A 24,403-nucleotide genomic window follows, 5' to 3' on the forward strand; every position below is an offset into this window, starting at 1 on the left:
CCAGCAGAATAAATGTGAAAGGTTATCCAAGAGGTTAATGGATTTTCATTTCTTTCTCAAGACGTAATGCTATCAAACAAAACTCAGGCGAAGGTTGCATTCAGTTTTTTTTTTAAATCATGAGATACATTAACATTGCAAAATAATGAACTCCTCCCTAACTTAGAAAAGGTAAATATTTTGAACATTTTTGGAAAATCTCATGGAAATTGTAACCCACCATAATCTTTCCCCTTAGTAATCTCCAGTATTCTTCCTGATGATGTGTTTTTGCCACTTGCATCTGTACAGAGGATTAGGAGACTTCCATTGTCCGTCTGAAGCCGATCCACTGCACACCTACAGTACAGAATACCAGGGATGAAAACAGGAGAAACAGATGTCATATCTTGACACCATCCAATTACAAGGGGGCAAGCTGGCATAAGAATAGCCTGAGTTTACGAAACTCTTTCCAAGAAACAGCAGAAATAAAACAGCGGACTAGGATAATTGCTATGAAAGCTACTCATTGTTTGACTGAACAAAAGCCTGTAAAAGTTTGAATCAGTCTTAGTTGCCCAATTTTGAAGGGTGGATCTTTTTTGCCAGGAACAGCTGTTAAGTCCTTCAGTTTAATTATACTGAAGTTTTTCATCAAATGTTTCACTCACCTGCCTGGGTCATGTAATCCATGGGCAAAGATTTCAGGAGGTTGGTTGGTGCTGTTGAAGTATGGGTTGTTCCGTGGTATGGAATAGGGTGATGTACAACAGTCTGTGTCCACATCTACCCTTAGAACGGACCCTGTGAAATCACTGCATTCAAACACACAAACAAAAAACACCTTCACGATGATACAAGCTATAAAAAGATTCATTCTTGGGGCATACAAAAGCACTCGATCATTTATGCATGATCCTCTGAATCGTGATCTCACCTCAGTCCATCCATTTCCTCCATGTCATCCAGGGTGATCATGCCATCTCCCAAAATGATATGCAACAGACCGTCAGGGCTGAAAAGCAGTTGGCCTCCTAGGTGCTTCCTGTGCAGCTCTGCTACTTCCATTAGCACCCGGACCGTCCTGGTGTCCACTTGGTTTGGGTTTTTCCTGAAGAAAACATTAAACATCTTTGTCATTTGGTTTCTGTCATCACGATGCAAAAATTAGGGTTGCTACATCAAAGTGACTATTATTTATCAGGAGTATCCACAACATTTCTATACCTATACTTTCAATGCAGTCTCATATAAATATTCAAAGCTATTCAAAGCCATACACTGTATGGTCTTGCTAGGTGGTTTTTAGATGCCCCACATTTGGCGCAAAACTGTATCTCAATTGGGGTAAAGGCCACTGAAGAAATGTAATGGTATGAAATATGCAACGTAAGCCATTTTATAAATGTGTCCACACTCTGATTTTCTCTAACGACTTTAAAGAATAATTCTGTTGGTGGGTAAAATGATACCATGGCATGCATAAGAAATGCTGACATGACATTTCAAAAAAAAAAAAAATCCATTAAATTAGTTTAAAAACTCTGTTGTCTGGAGACATTTAGTCTAAATCTAATGCATTGCCTCATTAAGGCAAAGACAGTGGGTAGAAGCCTGAAGATGTAACACAGGCTTCAAAATGTTGCACAATTCCTGGTGCAAAGTAAGGGTTTGGCTTCACAGTATCAGCAACAAATATTTAATCTTTTATTTTGGGTAGTCCTGCAATTTTTAAAAAGCAGCTTGCCAAAGAAAAAATTACTCTCTTAAACTATCAACAAATATTTTAACTGTCATTTTTCTATTGGACCCTAAAATTAAGGACTATACACTGCAGTCACAAAGACTGCGCGCCAAGACCATAATTAAGATTAGATCATTAAGTCAAACATACAACTGTGATTATGTAAATTAAAATGTAACACATAAACATGTTCGTGAGAAATTATTGTTTCCTTAATCACAGGTCATTGTGAAAGGAGTATTAAGTATCTACACAGCAAAAGGCAAAGTACTGCTGTCATCAAGTTGAGTGTTGCAAATGCACGGTCATCACATATACAGCAAAACACTGAAAGGTATTTTGATGGGGTGTTTGACCTACATTCTAAATCCCCATAAGACCAAAGTTTTTTCAGTGCATCTTTAGAAAAATGACTCTGTGACTCCCTATAAGCTTTCGTATTTACTGTGATTAACATGGTTTCTGGCAAAAATGTGTCTAATCAATGTTGTTGGATTGAATAGTCAATAATATCAATCCCTCCAGGATTCTGTGATCAGAAAGTTTCTTATCTTTCTTAATTTTTTACACGTTACACTACTCAGAAATGAGTAGATTAATGAAAACATGTACTCAAAAGCAGATTGTGAGAATTTTCACTCACCTTATACATAACTGTGAAATTCAATTGAATTGAATTGAATTGTAAAATGCCTTTTGCCTTTGAACTGTGTTTTTGTATTATAGATGGGTTAAAATAAGTTTTGCAAAGTGCACTTTGCAAAAAGAAAAGCATGTCCAGTCTATAATAATCCACAGTGATTAACAGATAAATCAGCTGTTGTAGACTGTGAGGCAGTTGAGGTTTTGGTGTCCTTTCAGGCATTGAGCAACCCATATTTAAGGCAGCTTTGGCACACACTTCTCCCATTACCTTGAAACGGTGTATTCAACCACACGGAGAATGTGGTCGTGTGGTCCAATGGCCCAGCGCTCTTGGTTGGTGGTGTAGGAGACGTAGAGCTTGCCATTCTTCTTGTAATTGGGGTGGAATGCCAGGCTTAGCAGGCCCCTTTCATCTCCACCCTGCAGTCAGATGAGAAACACAAAAGATCCAGGAGTTAATTATGTCCCTCCTCGGCTTCTGCCCGGCTGTGTGGGGTTGGAATCACCCCCCTCGGTCATCTTCATCATCACCAGGACCACTACATGCAAACCCTCCACACCCATCACCCCCCCATCCCCTTTAATTCTTCAACCTCTCTAATCTCCTTTTTTTATTTATCCATCACATTCCCTTTCACACCCCTGCCATTCTCTCATTCTTCCTTTTTCTACCCTTCGCCTGTTTTACTTCACACCTTCACCAAACTCCTTGAATATACCATTACCAACTATTATAAAGCATTTGACTCTGGGTAGAGCTGCACCTCCTCTACAACCCCCCGCCTTTGCCCAGTCTTCTCTGCAGCCTGGTTATGTGCGCTTGTCCTCAGGGTCGGGGGCCCCTGTGACGCCCAGGCCCTCCCGGTGGCCTCCATTGTGCAGTGATTTGTGTGTGTAATCTTTGGGGGATATCCGTGAATGCTACGCTGAGTGGCTGAAAGAATTTATTAGCTCACTCACAGTTCATAGAGAGCACAAAAGTGCAGAGTGCTTCAGTCCATGCTTTTTGCTCCCCATCCCCTCGCTCTTTCCCGGTTTACACAAAATCCATGCAAAATTCAGGGCTTGGGTGGGGGGGCAAAGTAAAAGAGGAAAAAAGAAAACCTAAACAAGGAAGAGGCTGCCAACTCCCACTGTCTTGGCAACATGTTTAGAAAACATCTAAATTGCTTGTGTAATATGTAAACCTTTGTCTCACCCCGGAGGCAGCTACATCAGTTGTCACTACCCTGGTGGTCCTCCCATCATAGTTAGCAGTAATAATCAGCTATAGCATTTCATTCCCTAGGCAAGGCAAGCCAGGTCGGCCCTTTATTTATGTTGTACTCTCTCTCACTATTTCTTCTTGACAAAAGAATGAGCAGAATGCTAGGCTTAGGTGTGAAGAATGTTTATAAAGTGGTTCCTGTGTGATTGTATCCCTCCAAAACAGCTTGATTCTTTTTACTTTCACTAACTTAGTAATAAAAAAAGCAAAAGTGAGCGTCATGCAGAAGTAGCTATCTTACTCATGGAAAACAAAGACACATCATGTCAATTAACACACTTAACACAGCTGTCTCATCCTTCAGGTATTCCCTCTCAAAAGAGTAAAACAAAAGGAATTCAGAAAAAATATATCTTGGTTTTGACTACAGTGGCAGGCTCTGCATAGGTGTATTCTATGTAACCGGCCAAGGAACACACATAATAAATTGGTGCACTGGATCTCCTAGTTGTGTATGGATGGCGTTAGGCCCGGCCCAGTCGAACACAGCAGTGACATAGGCCACATGCGAATGCAAAAGAGATGACTCTTTGCAAAGGAATGTACTTGAAGTACAGATGAGCAACAACAAAGCCCCACATGAAAAGCCACAGGGGTTCTATAAATCTGAATATAAAGTGAAATGCTGTGGAAGTTGACAAATAAATCTCCACCCCAAAAGACAGAGTTCCTCTGCAAAAATGTTTGAGTACTACTAAATGTCAAATCATTGAAGTCAAATAAAAAAGGAGTTATGTGGGAGTGGATGCAGCACACTATACAGCTGCATGTTAGCTGGCGCTGAGGTGACTGCACTTTGCCAAAGAATGTAAAAAAAGTTTCATCTTGGGAAGAGAAATTCTCCACCTCACCTTGAAATGCTGGATCCATATGTTGGATTTGGAGATGCAATGACCCACATCCCCAAAATAAACTCACCATAGGGAGTGGGTCAAAAACCACAATTCTAAAGAGGCCTAGATCCGGAGCCAAAGGGGGACCACCAAGATACACAGTGGTTAAATGGGCTGAAATATTAGCTCCCTTGCTAATGACTAGCTCCTTCAGCAGCAGGCGAACAGGAGAGCTGGTACCAGAGCCATAGGAAACAAACACCGCATCAGAGAGCCTTTCACTGCAGAGCCAATCCAAGGAAATACCTTGATTAAAAAAAGACAAAATGCCAACCTGATCTGATCATGGTAAAACTGCTGCCAAAGCTGCAGTAGGTAAGATATTCTTTGCACAGCTCAAAAACTAATATGCTGTATAAGCAAGCTAATTTAGAGAATGTACACAGTATAGGTTTGACATATTGTCCGTTGTTAAAGTTAATTTAAAGTTTTCACTTAGATTTATGAATTTAGTTCTGCCTTGTGTCACAGTACATTTAATCAGCTAAAATGATGTGTGCACTTATGCTGTGTTATGCTCCATTATTTATGTCATTAAATTTGATTTTTTTTAAATCAACAGAATATATGCATGAAGATGATGGAAGATTTAGGGGTAGGCTACAAGATTCAGTGCTTCATTACATAGACTGTACCTTCATCTTATAGCTCCCTGACTGTTGTGGGGACATTATTTCTAAACAACAGATGTTAATGTTGCTGGTTACAGTGCCTGTCATCTCCAAACCTCTATCAAACTATACAAATGACTCTGTTGTGTCAACTTAAAACACATTCTCTCCATTTTCCGCTACAACATCTTTGTCTTTTTTATGACTGCCATCATTCTTCCACATTCAGGCAAGGGGTTCTGATTGAGTCTCTCAAGAGGTATTATCTCTTCATTTTTCACAAACACCTGCCTCTGCATTCCTCTTTTCCCTCCAATTCTGTTCTCTGGGGCTCTGGCTTTGGCACTGTCAAAGTGTTGGCGTTATTCCACAGAAAGCTGGGAAAGTGAGGTGCAGCGATGAGGAGCGGTTGTTATCTCACATCACACGGTGCATTGCATGGAATGCTGACCCTGTCTGAGTGGCGGAGACAGTGACACACACAATGCTACGATTTACAATTCTGCAGGGGCAGCTGTCTTTGAGTCCTGGTGACGCATGTATTGGCTCATGCATTGTTACCCTGAACCTTTTGATCCTTCCTCACTGGCTCATGGGCATTCCTTCACCAAAAGACATTCCACATGAATTGATTGAAGCAAAACAATGTCTACGCCCTTCACTCATAGACCACCTGAAGCATGTATGCTCACAACTCCCTCACACACATACAATACAGACAACTCCTGTGTAGTATTCTCTGCTTTTTGTCTTGTGCAATAAGAATCACACAGTCAGATATCCATTGCAACCCCTCCACCTGTTAATACATAAATCCTATGGCAAGTACACGGCAGTCTCATGATAGAGTAATCCTCCCACCAACCAAGAATAAGATATAATCCATCATCTGAGCCATAAAGTTCATAGAAAGAAGGTTTTTTTTGCCTGCTACATTTGTGTAAGCACTTTGGCTTTCATGAGCAGACATCCCACTGTCTGAGGATAATAGTGAGATCAACATGAGTATGACCCCACCCCTGCTTCTAGGCAGAGTAAATAGTGAAGATGAGTAAGGCCACTTATTTTAGTCTGTATGGGAGCAGCCCTGAGCCTCTGATGGCCGCTGACAGTGCAGAGCAGCAGACAGAAAGAATAACATGCTGTGACTTATTTGTTTTAAGAGTGAAATATTTTATTGGAGGCCCCCCTCACCCCTGTTACACAGGCTAACACATGTCAGTGGACTGTCAGCGTTGGGGTGCTACTCACAGATGTCTCCATTTATAAAACTCACTGTCACTATCACACGTGCTACTCTCAAGTGTCTTTCTTGAAGCTGTACAGTGCAATTTACTGGCTGAATTTGAGGCTGAAGCTTAGCGTCAGAGTCTAAAAAAACACTATACACCGCAGGATATAGGGAAGATTTATACGTATATCAAAGAGTATCGCTTTTGGCTTTAACTGTTGCATCTTCAAAAGCACTGTCTTGTGAGCAACTCCAAACAAGTTCAAGGAAAGGGTAATTGTAGTTGTGTAATTTTTAATTGTGTTCAAATCCTTGTCATTCATGTGGTGACAAAACTGTATGTATTGTTTAGACTTTAAGATGTAATTGTTGTGTTTTTATTTTGTATTGCATGTTTTATAAACAAGCAAACTAACTGACTACAGTGCTTCCAAATCTCTTCTGCTGTGTTTCGTGTGGGAGTGTAAATGGCTGAACGCTGCAGTAGAAATGTATGAAATACTGAAAAAAAAAAAACGGACAGTTATAACTAAAATTTTCAGTATGCATCATTGACAAAAATGTTTGATTTATTTATCTGTATATGTGTAAAATACAAATATCAGTAATTAAATCTTTATTACATATTTATAATCTCAAATAGTCTTCTTTTTTTGGATTCAAAAATCCAATTTTGGCCAGCTTGTAGTACAGTTCAAATCTGCTACATACAGCAATTCTGAAGCATATCCTGTCAAAGAACTCTGTCCAATCAGGTTTATCCACAATTCACCATCATGTTAGAGGTGTGCAAATGTACATCAGTTTTGGAGAGACCACTATGATGATGACATGGGTAGTATGTGTGTGAATTGTGTGTGTGCGTGTGTGTGTGTGTGTTGGTGATGGTGCGGCGGGGGACTGGAGTATAGAGATTGAATTTCAGGAGAAGAACACCCACAGCGCAGCTAGGAGCCCACAACACACCACCAGAGCACAGCATTGTTTCTGTGCAGTTCAGCTTAATTGGCACCAGGGCGATCCATGGAAGGAGGGGGACAGAGGAGCCGGAGGAAACACAGAACATTACAATCAAAGCATGTGCATGGGGCCAAGGATAAACCTGTTATCTGCCCTGTCTCCTGGGTGCCTGGGTTCCTCTCTCTGTATAAAGGCAGCTCCATCCTGTTGATGCTGCCAGTAAACACCTTAGCCCTCCCCTGGTCCTATCCTCCCCATGTGGCTGGGAGCCCGTTCTGGCAGCCAGCATCACAGAATAGGACTCCTGGGGCGTGAGGGGGATTGAGCCACGTCTAATTGTCATAATGATGAATTATCCACAAACAGCTTGGATTGAACAATGATAAGAAAGCTGAGCAGAGCAGGGATAGCATCCTGCAAGGGGCAGTTGCATAGTCAAATGCTGTGCTCTGTTTGACTCCTTGTAAGCAAAGGGTCTTATCAGTGGAGCAGCAGGAGGCATGCGTGATAGATAAACTTCCTGTCTGGGAGTGTGCCCCCCAAACATCCCAGCTACCCCATCTCCTCGTGCGATCTAAACAATTCCTAAACAATTTTAAAATTCAAAACTGAGATGCAGTAATGATTAAAAAATATATAATAATACATTACAACAAAGATTACAATGTCTTTGCAACTGATATATCCAGAGAGAATTCTTAGAGCTACAGTATACTGTGTGTCATATTATAAATAATTTATGTCTAAGTCATGCAATATTTCCAGTGTCAAAAAGATAAAATTTCAAGAACTAGCACCACAACACACAATTTATTGAAAATACAGCTACTCTGTGACACAACTTTCATAACAATTTCCAAAAATCTGGCTCATCAGCCTCAAAAGATATAAATGAGAAAAGATACTTCATGTGCACCTTTATTTCTTTTTACTGCTTTGTCTGTGTTTAGTTTTCTCAGATAGGGTGCAAAACCAAACAGAAGTAAAATACATGTTTTGCTTGCCCCCTGACATCCTATCATGTATGGGGTCAAGCCAACAAGGTAAATGCTACATCGGTGCTACTTCCTGTTAGAAATTCAGGCATAGACTTTTGGCTCTAAACTGAATATATTACTAAGACCCCATTATTTCACACCAAGAGAGCAAGAGAGGGTAAAAGGTATCACAGATATCTGATTAAAATGTTTTTGTTGAAGTGAAAAAAGAGTTTAGACAAGGTTGCAATTTAAACCTGAGAGGCATTTGTTTAACTATCATTGTGTGGTGTATTAAGTTAGTCACTATATAAAGTATTGAGTAAGTCACCATGATATTAGAAACCTTAAAGGAACAATATGGGAGAGATTAAGAAAGCCATTAACCCATCTTGTGAGAATTAGCAGAAAATTAGAAGTGAGCACAATGTGTGCTGTACGTACAGTTAATTAGCAGATAATAGCGTAATGATTAGCTGCGATCAGATTTGATGAATGGCTGCTTGTTTGGTGTAATTACATAATTGAATGCTAATAGTGAGCAGGCACCACTTTCAGGGGATTTGTCTTGGCTGGAGATGTTCCTCACACGTTTACATAGGTGCAAACAGTTGCGCTGTAAAGACTAGGGTTAAGGCTCTACCAAATTTCTTCCCTACTCTAGAAATGTAAATGAAATATTTCATACTCCATCAGCCAAGTGGCTTTCCTTTCTCTTGTTTACAACTGTGCTCAAATTTAATCTATATTATCATACTACCAATTTCTTCAGTAAAGTTAACACTATGAAGACAGGCTCATTCCTACCTTCAGACCACTCTGCACCAGCTTGTGGATATCCAGGAAGGGCTCCTTGATTAGCTCAAGGTCATGGTTGAGTATCCTGACAGTTCCCTCCCTCTCCAGGACAAAGAGCCGCTGAGATCCATCCCCACAGTGCACCACAGCCACCGGCTGCCTCAGACCACTTAACACCTCCTGGGCACAGTAGCAGTTGTGTTTGTGTTTCCTGGGTAACAAGGAAGATACAGAAGATCAGAAATTGATGGTGGCGGTGATTAAACCAGTTATAAGGTAGGGCCTGAGAGAACATGAAGTAGTAGAATTTGGAAGGAAGTGTAAAATAATGAGCAATAAGATATAACAACAGTTTAACCTAAAATTATTTTTATGGCATTCACAATCATTACCATTGACAGCCATCTGACTGATCATCTGAATTAAATACCTGTCACTTTGCTGTCTAGGGCTGTAAAAACAACAACTCTATTATGTGTGCTGATTCAATCTTATGCCTTGGTTTTGAAATTGGAAGTCAGACCAGGCATTTTGCTAAGGCCCAGTGAGGTTCTTCTCACCTTTGCTGGTTTATTAATTTGGTGTCTTGCCATTCACTAAGGTTGGAGGAAAAACACAGGAGCGGGAGTGTAAATGGCAATCCAAACATGCTGCAATTTAGGTGTAAAGATAGACAATGTCTTGCACAATCTACTATGCACCAGCTTGAACCACAGACAGCCCACTGCACACAGTTGTTCTAAGCTATTTTCATGATTTCAGTTGGAGGAGGATTATGTATGTTTTATGAATGCTTTTCTTGTTTATTTTACTTTTGTTATGCATTCTTAACCAGTAAACACATTTAAATGCACAACAAAAATCATGTCTAATTCCTACCAGTATCTCTCAGGTGTAAGAACTTGTGTGCTGTATGAAAGCTTTCTGCTGATTATATACCCATCTGAGGGCACCAGGTACACAGTGTTTCCCATCTGCAGCCTTTAATCCAAGTGACAAAGTCTGACTATGTTCCCCAGATCCACTGTTCCCTACATCAAATCTTCTGCAACATACACCAGATAGTGTCATATGTACATCTGTCTGGCTGGTTGTGACTTTAGGCTGTGAAAGTCATCAGCAGGTTTGCAGATTATCACATCCTAAGGATGCATTGGACACATATTTAGTATTTTATTCAGAGCCATGAAATGTTATAGGACTACTAAACCTCTTTCTCCTCTCAGCATTACTGAACTCCCTCACAACCACCTGTTCTCACCAATTCTCTCGTGCCCATCTATCCATCTTCATTCAAAGACACCTACTCAGTCCTAAAAAGGCATTAATTTGTGTGCTTCGTCAACTTTGTCTCTTTAAGAGATCTGGCAAAATTAGTGCAGGAGTTTCACACTGACCCTCCCACGTCTACCCTCTACTGTGCAGGTATCTGACCAACCTGTAGAGACAAGACAAAGAACCTTTGCAGCTTTCCCACTTTCCCACACAGCCACTTGGGTGCAGAGGAAATCAATTTTAAAGGCGATAAGAGAAACTGATACCCGTCCATAACCAAGTAACGCACCCACTGATATTTATAATGATGTGCTCTTTCTTGTCCCATCCTGTTTTCTCTGTGTTCCCAGGATGAGTAACACACCACCAGCCAGGAAAATATCAAAAAGTGCACAACCACTCCCTCTGTGTATTGCACAAGGAGCACATGAACATTTGAGCTCCGCTCCAAAAAAAGGCCATAATGTTAGCCAATAAGCTGGACTGAATTTTGGCAGTTACTCCCAGCCTCCAACATATGAAAGTCCTGCTTACTTACATTTACCTGAGTAGACCTCTCAGATAAGGCACAAAAGCAACAAATGAGCCCTTGACTCTAACTGTTAGAAATTATTTGACTGAATGTTGGTTGCTGCTATTCAGGTGCACATGCTGCTTGGCCTTCTTGCCTCAGGGAAATCAGAGATGAAAGGCATCCCCCCGTGGACAAAAGGGCAAAGCCCTCTGTGATGTACAGACCTTTGCAGTGAGGGAGGCAAACAAAATGATGCAGGATAGGCATTTTAATTATGAGAGCAAAGCTGAGCAAAAGCAGTCTGGACAAACTTTAGGATTATAGGAGAAAGGGCACGGCATTTCTGACTGAAAGTATGGACTACGTCAAAATGGACCAGTAAACCCAGAACATGTGTCAGAGGCTATTCCTGTTTCTACAAAAACATAAAAATCACGACTGATTGACATGAATCTGAACACATAAGGACTAATGAAACCTGAAAACTTCACTTGGCTGAAAGACATTCAAGAACTAGCCAAAGATTATTCAACATAATGATGTGCACATCTTCCATAGTGTAACTCAATCCTCAAATGGAATAAAACATGGTAAAAGTCAGACTACAAACCTGCTGATATCTTCTATTTTCTCATCTCCCAAGTAGTTGGAATCTTGCCCTTGTGGTTGCTTTCGTTGAAAATCTGGAAAGCATAGACTGGCATCTCTCCTTCCATAGTACTGGCAGAACTCATCCACATCGGCTTGGAAAAGTTCTAGCAAATACACAACAGATACAGACATAGACAAAGGTTCTTACTGTAGGTACTGCATGGTTAAATGAGATCATAAACTGGGCTCATGTAGCCAGCTAAACCCAGAAAATATGATGAATATTCTCCTAATGTTGTTTTTATGGCACTTTATGTAGTGTATTGCAGCTGTACTATATGTATGTACATGCATAATTATGCGTAAGAGAGAACAAAAGAATAAATGAGAGACAGAGGAAGAGAGAAGGGATGTGATGTGCTTGTGTGTTAGGGAGGGTTGGAGTTATTCTTGATGAGCCAAACCAAATTCTGGCTAGACTGGGCTAAAATGAACAAGTGAAAAGAAAGTGGGCCAAACCAAATGGATCACAGATTAGACAGGGTTCTGCAGTGAACTATGCCTCCTCCAGAGAGCAAAAATATTGCATTCTCAATTTTAGTTTACACTGTCATTATTTTGATTCATGAAATGATGCTTGTGTACTTGTCCCAATGAATTCCTTTGGAAGAAAACTCTGAGCCTGGCTTTCTTTGGGGTCTGTTCAGCAACATAGTAGTGAATGATGAGGTTACATTCACTCCATCTGGAGGATCCCTTCATTTAATAATAGCTACTTTAGTTTGTTAAAACTTGTGTCAAGTGTCAGTATATACCAGCTCCCAGTGTTTGATAAATTTACACTAACTGCTAATGGGAGAACAAGAAATGGAAAGCCTATTGGAAATGGATAACAACACCTTGCAAGTGGCTATAAGACACATCAAGTTCGCTCTGGTGGTGGACAGCTGCAGTATAACATAAAGAATTAGAAAATACACCCAGTACAAAATCAGACGTGATCAGGGCTGCCATTTTCTCTCTTTGGCACTAAAGATATAATACATCAGCTGGCTCATGGGTCAATTTAGGGTTGGCTTGGTGTCTTGTTGTTTAGTGACATCCACAAAGTAGAGTTCTTGAGAAGGATACTATATCTAGAAAAAGACGATATACTGTATACCTTCACCCCAATATATGCTCCACTGGCAGTATAACATGATTGTGAAAGACATGAGATACAAAGCAAGGACGGCCTTCTGTATGATTACAACAAGTATTAAACTGGATGTCCCATTTAAACTCTGGTCAAAAGTATCATTTTTTACTGGATTAAATTTACATTATGAATAAAGGGGACAAAACAACGATGAAGCCTTTCCTTTATGTTATGCAACTTAACACTGTATATACAGAACCCAAACCCAGGTATTGACGTCTAGACATGCCATCATAAATCACAAAGCCTTGACTTTCAGAGAGTAAAGTCATATTCCCCTCATCCAGCTGTTCTAGAGGCTCTGCTCACAAAACCTGAACACACCCCAACACAAACCCAATCAAATTAACAACTAAAACAACTACAACATGCAACTACATTCCAACTACATTGCCTGTTCTATGACCACTTGTTCTATCCTTCAAACAGGTCTGACTGTTTTGCATTACTAAGCAACACATTGGTACAGCATTGGAAATGAAATTGAAATAATCAACTTGTTAAATATGGCATGTTAATTTGAACAAACAAAAATGTTTTCAGGGTGAAAGATATTCTTTGCTTGTATTGCCAAACAAAGACTTGATGTTCCCAAATACTGACGGACTATATTTGACTAATTTGGCATGTGAATTCAAGGTCAAACTGCCATCATATAATTTCTTATTTTCCTCTAACCTGTGTGTTTACCTAAAATGTTTCATTGCTAGAGCAAAAGTGATCTGCGTAAACGTGGTAGTCACACACAGCTACGCCTCCAGTCAGTGCAGTCACAACATTATTCCCGGAAAAAAAAAGAGCTCAGTGGGTCTCAGAGGCCCTTTGCGACATAAAACAATCTTACCAATATTGTTTCCTTTAGTCAGTCCCTCAGAGGACAGAGGAGAGCAAATACACCAGTGATAAAAACACAAACAGGACTCTCCCTGTCCCTCCTTTCATCTCCCTCTCCTGCCACACACCAACCGCAACTGCTGACCGCACCAAATACTAGAGGTGATAGGATATCCCCTCAAACATCTAAACACAACATGAAGATCAAACACACATAGAAACACACACACACATCTCTGGCTATACCACCCACCCACTTGTGTCTGCAGTTATCTTAACCATGCTGGTTGGGGACCTCGGGTGCAGGGTGGGGGGATGAGTGAACAGGGGACGAAGATATAAGAGAAGAGGAGTGCAGGGAGGGTAGGAGGCCTCTAGGCAGAAATGAGAGTCAAGGCAGTAAATTTCTTTGCGGAGAAATAGGGGCTACGTACACGGCCTAATCAAGGGCTAGTAGGAAGTTTCATGGGAGCAGGACGACAGTTATGGAAACTGTAAAGGCTACTGTTTAATTTTAAAACTTTTGGCCAGGAGTTTGAATAAGCAAAAGTTAAGGACTTGTCATACTGTCTGTTCATGTGTGTGGTTATATTCACTGTCACTGCCTTGCATGATAAGATCCAGATCCACAATTTAAATTGATAAAAATGCCAACAGAAGTGTTTCCGTTTATGCAAATAGTGCATATAATTCCAAAAGGATTTAATTTAATTAATCTATTTGTATTTAAATAACTGTTAGGTATTGTAAATCAGCAAACTTTAACAACAAAGAAGACTGGAAAAGTGTAGTAAAAGAGAAGAAGAGGAAGAGCATGCAAAAGAAAAAAGATAAGTGAGAAATAGAGAGAGCGTAGAAGAGGACAGAGAGATGTGGTGAGAAGGAGAGTGAGAGGGAGAGACAGAACTCTGTCCATATTCCCGGCTCCCCAGCGCTAAAGTTATACTTCCATCTGGTTATCTTCCAGGGCAACCTGGGTGGGCCACCCTAAGTACTTGACATCTTGATGCACTTCAGCAGTTTTACATACACACAACCTTTGTAGAAAAATAAATGTGTCATTCGTCACCACATATGCTGATCTGTGGAGGGTTGGGGGGGGTGAGCAGGGAGGAGCACGACAGTGGACAGAGGGAGGGGGGATACTTCTCTGGATTCCGCTCTTGAGCTTTTTTGCTTTGAGTCTCTGAGCCCATATGTCTGTCAGCTTATGAGAAAGAAATGTCACTCCAGACAAGTCTTCTTCTTCTCTCTTCCTATTCTCTGTGGACTCCCATTCGCCACCCTCAGTGTAGTTCAAGTGGTGTACATGATATGCCAGCAGGCCATTAGATGCAGACTCGGATGGACTCAGATGGAATGTATGTGTTTGATATTTGACTTCAACTGCAGCATACCATGTGGGTGGGTTGCAGACAAGTGTGTTTGAAACTGTACTCTGTTTGCAAATCTCAGAAGATCTAATCAGTTTGTGGCGACAGAGATTGGAAGAAGACTTGGCTGGAGGAGAAAAGACAGTCAAAAAGTGTTTGATCATGTTTGGTATGCACTCTGAAGGCACAGGTACCTGTGATCTTGCATCCCTTCAAAGGAAATTCTTCTGAGGACCAAATGCTTTCAGGGGGAAGAAGGGTTCCTATCATTTAACAGTACCATATCCACAAGGAAAACTGTTGCATTAATGAATTTTTTTCCGCTGTTCTTTGGATTCTGCCATCTCATAGTATAGCTCATAGCGAGAGACAACAGGGGTCAGCAAAACTACACTTCAACTATGTTTAGATTCATGTGAACTTACTACTTAAATGAAAACATACTGATGGCAGAGCATGAGACACAGGTTTTTAAGTGACAGTTTCTGTCTGAGGAAGGTGAGAGTCGGGCAGTCATGTCTAGACCACAACTAGGGTGCGTATGCATCCCGAATACAGAATCAGCTCCAGGAGTTGAGTCTGGAGAGCAGTATCCAGGAACAGGTCATAAAATAGTTCACTCTGCTCCAGTCAAGTTTTCTGGTACACTGATCAGGCTGGGCCTGCTTTTGTTAGTGCATGTGAGAAATTTGTTCTCACATCCACCTTTGCAAATTTATTATTTTCCATTCACATGTCAGGAAATGCCTCAAATCTGTGTATTGTTACTACACTCAAGGTCTTCAAAAAAGTAAAATCTTTGCAAGTTTAGCAAGATTAAAATAAACTTTCATGATCCAAACAAACCCAACAGAAACAAGAGAACAAAACTTTCTGCACCTGGTGCCATAAACACAGCTAGACTGAATACTGTATAATACAAAGCACAAATATTGTTCTGTTATTTGCTAGACCAAATATGCTGGATCAGTCTGCAGACTAATCAGCAAACTGGTGTTGTGTCTGTATGTGGCGAGTAATTTTACTGATGCATCAAAGTGCAACAGTAAAGCAAGGAGCGAGGCAGCAAGCAAGCAAACGGGTGAGACAAGCTCAGCAACAAATGGAGGTGAGGTCAGATGAGGTAAGAGCTGGATAAATAAATACTCACAGACCAGACTACTGACGCACCACTTCTTGCATAAGTCCAAAAATCTGCCAGTTCTACATGTGCAGGCTGAGTCTCAATGAGAAATGAGAACTGATGTGAATTTTAATTTATCACATCAGAAGTGTCCGTTTCTTTTCAAATGCATGAGAGACTGTAATAGACAAGTATAATGTATGCTTACTTTCACTTCCTCTAGTTATGTGTATATGTTTGGTTGCGCATCACCAGGTAACCGCACAGGAGCTGTAATTCAAGTAACATTCATGGTCATTATTATCTGTGTAATTACCTGGTATGTGCCCCCTGCAGGTGTAGTAGAACTCGCGGCAGAAGTCCTGGCAGAGCCGGGGCAGGTCTGGCTCCCTGTGTGGCATCTTATCCATGTCCAAGGAGTGGAACAATACCTGGGCATTGGGAGAGCAGCGAGCACACTTGATCTCCTCAAGGAGACGTCCACATTCGGTGTTGTTGGTAGAGAAAATCTGGAGAACACACGCAACAAGGACCAATGCCTGATTAAAATAGTGGGCTGTTAACTTTTATCTCTTGCTTTACATGGCACAGGCAAGCCAACAGGTAGTTGAGGATTAGCTGGATGTTTGGAGATATGAACATGATAAACATTACACTATGAAGCAGGGATAGTTTAGATTGTAGTGTGCATTTTCAAATCTTCATTATCTTAAATTCCTGACAATTTAAGACACTTTTTTGAGATTTTCAAGGACTATAACAAATTATCAGCGTCCAAATTACCTTTTATAGGCAAATATTAGCTCTTAAAAGTTTGTACATAACTTTTTCAATGTTAGATCTGTATCAGACCATGTAATGTGTAACATTATTGGTTTTAATTACATGTTTAGATTGTTCCGACAGTAAAAAACAGATGCCTTAGCACTTTCCAGCCCTCACCAGACTTTCCCATTTAACACCTCTAAATTAGCCAATCCCACCCCAGGTACCACACAGAAAGGCAGCGATCTCTACCCAAGAAAATTACTCTCAAGATACAACAGCCCATTCAGATAGCAACTGTATGCTAACAACACCTTGTAGCCATACTGAATGTCACATGCAAAGTGAGATAGTCTCTGGTTGACAGCAAGGTGTGAAGCAACACTAGATGTTATAAACCTGATTGTTACTGCTTCCTACTGCCCAAAACATCAATTCACATGCCACATCGTATGTTGAATGACAATGTTATCTTGGAATCTGTTTATATTCTACATTATCTACAGATTTGACAAGCAGTTAAGTTTGGATAGTTATTGCAAAGGTTTTGGTAATGTAACCAACTCTTTTTTTCATAGATTTAGCTGTAGAATGAAGAATGAAGAGGGATACAGTCACTTAAATAGTGTGAAAGTCTGCAGCATCTCTACCATGATCTGCATGAACACACAACCATTGACACTGCAAAGGCATTCCAAGTTTTCACTGACAATGGTGGTACTGCCTCTTTCGTAATTTTGTCACTGAAACCGTTCTTTTGAGTTTTTACAATCTCATGTACACAGACTGAATTATATCAAAACCCTGTCACCGGAAATTTTTATGTCGAAGTACACTGATATTTTCACTTTCTCTTTACTATCCTAACAACACAATATCGCATCTATAATATCAACTTCTATATCTTTTCATATCACTTTGTTAAACACTGAGGTTGGAACACCTTGTCTGTTTGGAGAAAGAAATAGAGAAGTCTTCTCATTCACTGCCTACTTACCCAAGTTCACAAACACTTAAAGTCAAATTATAATTCCCTTGTCTGACAGATCTCAGGGCATGAAATGAATGAAGCCAAGTAAGAGCCTCAAAGCCGGACTTAGGGTCATTACGCAAAAGTACACAAAGAGTTAATCCAAAAGAAATTAGTAGGATTATTTACATAACAAATTAGCTGTAATAAAACACAATGTAATCTGTTTTAGGTCAAGAGCTGTGCTGCTTGGGCAGTCAGGCAGGCAGGGCAGGCTGGTAATGCTTTGCTCTGTGTGAGGTCCATGTGTAAACACCAATTTAGAGATAGACAGACACATCGTTCCCACTCTGGTATCAACAAATTAGCAGTCTGTCGAAATCAATTACACCAGTGGACCCAAGGCCAACATATGGACGCCTTACACTTTACTCTGATTGCAGAACAAACTGCAACTGAGGAAAAGATTTTCTGTTTAGAAGTTGTACAGAGCTGTGTTTACCCAACAGGTGGCAGAACCTCTGGCAAAACCCGGAGGGTCTGCCTGAAAGTATACTGACATACACACATTAAGTCTCTCATCACAAAGGGCAGAATAAAGAACTAACTGAAGAGGGACAAGAAACTCCAGTTTATCTGAGTTTCCATAAACATCAACTGAATCTTATTTATGCTCTACATTTTATCAAACTGTTGACATTTTCCTCAGAAAGGGAGCTCCAGGCTGGCTATGATCCTGTATGTGTGGTGTGTTCCTCCGTCTCCATGCCCTCTACACTCATGCCATATAGTGTTGTGGGCATGCCTGCCCTCCTGCTCTAAATTGCCCATTGATTCCGTGTGCCATGGGCTGGCACAAGGTCCGTGGAGAGTAGCATTTGTGTTCTCTCAGCCATGCCCTGTGTCCATATGTTGCTGGGATGGGCTCCAATGTTGCCATCATCCAAACCAGAACAAGTAGACCTTTGTTTGTTGTCTTTTTCTGAATCTCAGTGAGTATGTTCCTCAAAAGCAGGGAGAAAATAGCAATGAGGTTCAGCTGTTGCACTTTTGCTGAGGACACACTAAAACAGGTCAAGAACTGAGCCATAATAGGAAACATAGAGTGGCTATTTCAGATGTGTACATTTCATTTTATAAAGCTGGCTTTACACTGAGCTGCAATACATAGCTTAATGTGGAATAACAGCTGTTACATGATTACTTCTTTCTAGGATAGCATGTGAATAATGGCTTTTGCCGGCGAAATTGCCGAAACAAACAAATGAATACACAATGCGACACTCGAGAAAAAAAAAAAAATCACTTGTCTTTCAATTGCAAGGAATATCTGATGCTCTGCAAACCTCACATAGTCAGACAGACTAAGAGAGAGGGGGAGAGCTCTGATGTAGGCAACACTAAGCTGTAACAAAGCACTTGTCCTCTGGGAATAGGTGTAAGTTGGTTGGCAGGGGGATATAGTGAAAGACACACACCCTCTCAAAGGCATTAACACTTAGACAGGGCTGATGACTGGTGGAGAGTGATGTTCTCCAGCTTCTCCCATTAGCGAAACCAACAAACATAATGGTGTTGTTGTTATTCTTTTGCCATAATCAGAAAGGGCTCCGTGTGTGGGCAGTGTAGTGGGGAGGAGGAGAAGTCGAGTTCGTACTATTCAGGTTCCCCCCTTTTATTTGCATGACTTGAGCAAATTAAATGATGCAATATGGCTTTTTGTCGAAACACAAAGTGAGATACCACCCAGCCACTGAATGACTCAAGGAGTGGTTTACATGAGAATGGCCCGGTGAGGATCCAACGGAATCCGCTACAAGTTTGGCTCATACAGTCACTTTTTTTCTGCCCCCCACCCCCCCAAACCAAGCAGAGGTATAAAACCTTAGCTTACAAGACATTTTAACACTTATCTCATCACTTCCGTCGATGCTATAACGGTCAAGAGGGTTAGGTAAAGGCGAGAGCCCTGTACATTTGATGGAGCTTCCCCCCTTAACGCTTTAAGCAAACAAATTCCTTTACGTTCACTCCGAAAAGCTGCTGAGAGAGAATGGCTGTTAAACGGACGACAAAAAAAAAACAAAAAACAGCTCGCTATCAGCTCCCAGGTCCGGTAAAATCTTCGCTGGTTGTTAAAAAAAAAAAAAAAAGTACAACCGAGGTCCTACCTTTTTTCAGTAAACGGTTCAATGGTTTAGCTAGTACCAATTTCTCCTGACAGTTGTAGCGGAGTCTAGCGAGAAGCAACGTAAATCGGCGAGTGATTACCATGGTAACGCCGAAGCGCATTGGACACGCTGAATTAGAGTTGCACCAGATTGTGTAAAGAAAGACACTTGATAAACAAAATTTAAGAAAAAAAAAAAACAAAGACAGGCTATTAACTTAATTTCACGACAAGTAAGCAGAACCAGACACAGGTAACCCCTTTTGGAAAAGATAGACGTGAACTATGGGAGCAAAATGAGTTGCTATCAAAAGATTGAAAGGACATTATTGCGATATCATAAGAGACTAAAAGTACAAACCATGATAAATACACCGGGACAGACACACAGTATATGTCACAAATGGGGATTTCACATGGCAAACTTACGGGTAATAATTTAAATCACACAAAGATGGTCACCTACCACTGGGTATCATATGTCCACATATGTCCCCTGCAGGAAAGTAAAAAATAAGACTTTTTCATTGGGGCAATCAGAGGCGGCATAGCCCAGGGCAATTTCCACTGGCCATCCCCAAATTCAGGTGTCGTCAACAAGAGGAAGAATAACAATGAACGCCGGCTGTAAATGCATCTCCCGAGGCGTTTTAGCAGTAAAACCCCAGCCCCCTTAATTTGAAGAAAAATGCATCGTGGTAGATAGACATTAACCTACCCTGGCATCCCTGCGGTGCAGGATCTGATAGGCGGCTCTCCTGGTGGGACAGCAGGACACACGGGGATACAACCTGTGGCAAACCTCTCCGCTGCCGCTGCTGCCGTCAAGCAGCACTTTTCGCTCCCTTTTCTTCAGCCGCTTGGGCAAGCTTCCGTCGTAACATCGTCTCCTCCTGGGGCTAATTTCTCCCCTCTCGCCGAATTTTGCGTCTCCACATTCCCACACGTTGACCGCGATGGCCAGGACAAGCACAAATTGCAAATGCTTCATAGTTTAAAAAAACATAAAATTAAAGAAAAACAAAAACAAAGACAGGCTATTAACTTAATTTCACGACAAGTAAGCAGAACCAGACACAGGTAACCCCTTTTGGAAAAGATAGACGTGAACTATGGGAGCAAAATTAGTTGCTATCAAAAGATTGAAAGGACATTATTGCGATATCATAAGAGACTAAAAGTACAAACCATGATAAATACACCGGGACAGACACACAGTATATGTCACTTATGGGGATTTCACATGGCAAATTTACGGGTAATAATTTAAATCACACAAAGATGGTCACCTACCACTGGGTATCATATGTCCACATATGTCCCCTGCAGGAAAGTAAAAAATAAGACTTTTTCATTGGGGCAATCAGAGGCGGCATAGCCCAGGGCAATTTCCACTGACCATCCCCAAATTCAGGTGTCGTCAACAAGAGGAAGAATAACAATGAACGCCGGCTGTAAATGCATCTCCCGAGGCGTTTTAGCAGTAAAACCCCAGCCCCCTTAATTTGAAGAAAAATGCATCGTGGTAGATAGACATTAACCTACCCTGGCATCCCTGCGGTGCAGGATCTGATAGGCGGCTCTCCTGGTGGGACAGCAGGACACACGGGGATACAACCTGTGGCAAACCTCTCCGCTGCCGCTGCTGCCGTCAAGCAGCACTTTTCGCTCCCTTTTCTTCAGCCGCTTGGGCAAGCTTCCGTCGTAACATCGTCTCCTCCTGGGGCTAATTTCTCCCCTCTCGCCGAATTTTGCGTCTCCACATTCCCACACGTTGACCGCGATGGCCAGGACAAGCACAAATTGCAAATGCTTCATAGTTTAAAAAAACATAAAATTAAAGAAAAAAATGTGAAAAATACAACAAAAACACGAGACCCCCCCCCCTTTTTTTCAAAAGAGTGAGGTTAATCTGCAGTGCAATAAAAGTGTTTTTTTATTTGGGCTATATTTTTCTCCGAGCAGCAGAAGCCAATTATTAAGGAAATTGAAAATATGTTGTTTTGTCAGAGCAGGTGTCCTAAATTGGATTCACTGCTATAAAGAAAGGTGTTTAAAAAAATAAATTATTGTTGCTTCTGCTTAGAGTACAACTCTGGAAAAAAAAGATAAAATAAAAATAAAATAAAAGCAAAACAATAAAACAAAATTTATCCTGATGAACACAAAAAGTCAAGACCCCCCCCAAAAAAAAAAACACCGTGTACTGCAAAAGAGCCGTGACGTTCCTTTCAGATGTAATTCCTTTTGAGCACAGCACGGCGGTTTGTGCATGCACGGGGTCAAAAAAACATGTAAGAAAATAAAAGTTGTCTCTCACTAAAGTCCTCAGAGCGCTCACATGTTTTCCCGTGCTCTTTCCTCCTTCTTTTTAACCAGCGCGCGAGACGAGGAGCGAGCACGGTGACGTATGACTTCGCGGGGGCGCGCATGTGGCCGCAGTCGCGTCCACGTCGAGGTAAACGGTTACCTGGCAGAGCGGAGGACGGAGAGCGGAGCCGGCGGGAGTCTCGCTGCCGGGCTCAGTCGACCGCGAAAGCAACCAAAGTGACCGTCACTCAGTGTGGCAAAAAAAATTTTCTCCAGTCTTAAATTTATAATGTAGACAAAATTTAATGATTTATTCTGATTGGTAACTGGCAAATGACAACACTAGCCCAGGGGGGGAAAAAAAAGACGCTACTAACCTTCTCCCCCCTATTCTCTGCCCAATCCAGTAGTAGCAGATAGCCTTCTCTCTCCCCTTTGCTCCATGGTTATTAGTCATGTAAACCTCATTCTTCTGTTTTTGTTTCTTTGAGGCAGCTGAAAATGCCTTCCTTATTCACTTGTGGAATTTAGCTAAGTACAGTTGCTCAAATACGGCGCTCACTGTAACGTAAATAACACACTGTACAATTCTCAGGTACTTGGAATATGAGTATTTTATGCTGCTTAACACGTCTACCCCAATACATTTCAGAGAAAAATAGTTTATAGTGACTCCTTACTCTGTAGATAAAGATTGCATACAAAACATATGGTCAGCTTCCTATAGATTTACAGTAGGCTTCACGAAATTAGAATAAGATCCCCCTCAACAATGCACAACATTTAAATATTTCTTACAAGTTCATGTGTCAGTGATGATAATATGTTTATATGATATATAATAACTCTGATAGGGGCAATTCTGTTGCGAGTTGAGTACTTTTACTTTTGAAGCTTTAAGCACATTTTTCTGATTATACTTTTGTACATGCAATTTTGAATGTAATGGAGTATTTTTACATTGGGCTACTTGTACTTTTACTGAATGGTCATGTACCAGAGCAAAGCTTTTATAATGTATGTTAGCTGAAAAATGATCCATGCATTTGTCTCTGTTCTTGGATAACTGATATTTTGGGAGGGGCCACAGATACTTCTGCAAGACACTAACATTTTGAAAATGGGGAATATTATGTTACATCACAAACTGTGTCATGGGTGTTTGACTTTGTTTCTAAATATGGTCTACAAGGTTTATTCTGGTAGCCACAGAATGAAGAATTACTTGCGTTGTAGGCAGTGTAAGACTGGCTACAGTGTGAATCAATCGCTATGACCTGATGCCCAGCAATTTGTTGCCCCGCAGTTGTGCGCACTGTAAGGCATCTTAATTTGGCTCCTAATAATACCAAACCAAATGTGGGACAAATCCTCTTTCATTCCCCTCTTCAGAAAAGTCACACGATAGCGATCCGAAAGGGAATGTCCAACCATGGCAATTACTGGAGAAACAACAGCCCCCCTTTTTTGGATACTCAGAGAATCTGAAATCAGTTACATTAGCGGCACCTGTTCTTACTTGGGGGTCTCCTGCACTCAGCAGAGCCCCAGCTCAGCTTATCTACAGGAATCTGGAACGGGTGGAATCCAGGAGGGGTTGGTTTGATTGTGGGCAATTATGGAAATGACTGTGTGCTATGAAGCCATGGCAGACCCTGCCAGATCTGACCCCCCACCCTCCACATTCTTTACGTTACCCAACTGGAGACATTTCAGGACCAAGTATAGCCAAAGTGCCACTGCTGTATTCTGAATGCAAAGGAGGGAAGGAACGGGACCATATGCAGAGAAAGGAATCTACCACCACCACCACTACAGCTCCAAGCAGAGAAAAAGAATATAGCTGCATTGTAGAACAGCGTGAAAACATGTGGGATGCAGCTGTGGAACAGAGAAGAGTACATCTGCTGGGAGAGATAGACCATTAGAGAGAATCACAGTCCGACAGACCTAAGATGACATAGTCCTATTGAGGCAGAGGCTCAGAGCAGACACACACACATACACATGAAGAAATAAGCAAGCATCCGTATAAAGAGTCTTCTCTTGCAATAATTTTCTTTACACATTATTAAAATTTAATTTAGTCTCTGTGCTTTTGTTTCTTTTACATTTATTGCGTTACCTTTCAGGAGTGAGGGGTGAACTCAGAAGCTTCCTCTGCTTTAAGTT

At 41.1% G+C, this 24,403-nt stretch overlaps 1 protein-coding gene across 2 annotated transcripts in view; it reads right to left on the minus strand.

Annotated features, from left to right (window-relative positions):
- LOC120800840 (hedgehog interacting protein) overlaps positions 1–22,458 on the minus strand; it is a 34,758-nt gene extending 12,300 nt beyond the window's left edge. For both annotated transcript variants that reach the window (XM_040147239.1, XM_040147240.1), the window contains exons 1-9: positions 21,753–22,458; positions 20,640–20,925; positions 16,333–16,525; positions 11,508–11,652; positions 9,118–9,319; positions 2,640–2,791; positions 920–1,093; positions 654–797; positions 221–339 (exon numbers count right to left, since the gene is read on the minus strand). In XM_040147239.1, the coding sequence (XP_040003173.1) occupies positions 221–339; positions 654–797; positions 920–1,093; positions 2,640–2,791; positions 9,118–9,319; positions 11,508–11,652; positions 16,333–16,525; positions 20,640–20,912 (1,402 nt within the window). In that variant the 5' untranslated portion in view covers positions 20,913–20,925; positions 21,753–22,458. The remainder of the gene's footprint in view (positions 1–220; positions 340–653; positions 798–919; positions 1,094–2,639; positions 2,792–9,117; positions 9,320–11,507; positions 11,653–16,332; positions 16,526–20,639; positions 20,926–21,752) is intronic.
- Between the last annotated feature and the right edge of the window lie 1,945 nt (positions 22,459–24,403).

The sequence above is a fragment of the Xiphias gladius genome, chromosome 15 (genome assembly GCF_016859285.1).
Source record: "Xiphias gladius isolate SHS-SW01 ecotype Sanya breed wild chromosome 15, ASM1685928v1, whole genome shotgun sequence".
NCBI classification, from domain to species: domain Eukaryota; kingdom Metazoa; phylum Chordata; class Actinopteri; order Istiophoriformes; family Xiphiidae; genus Xiphias; species Xiphias gladius.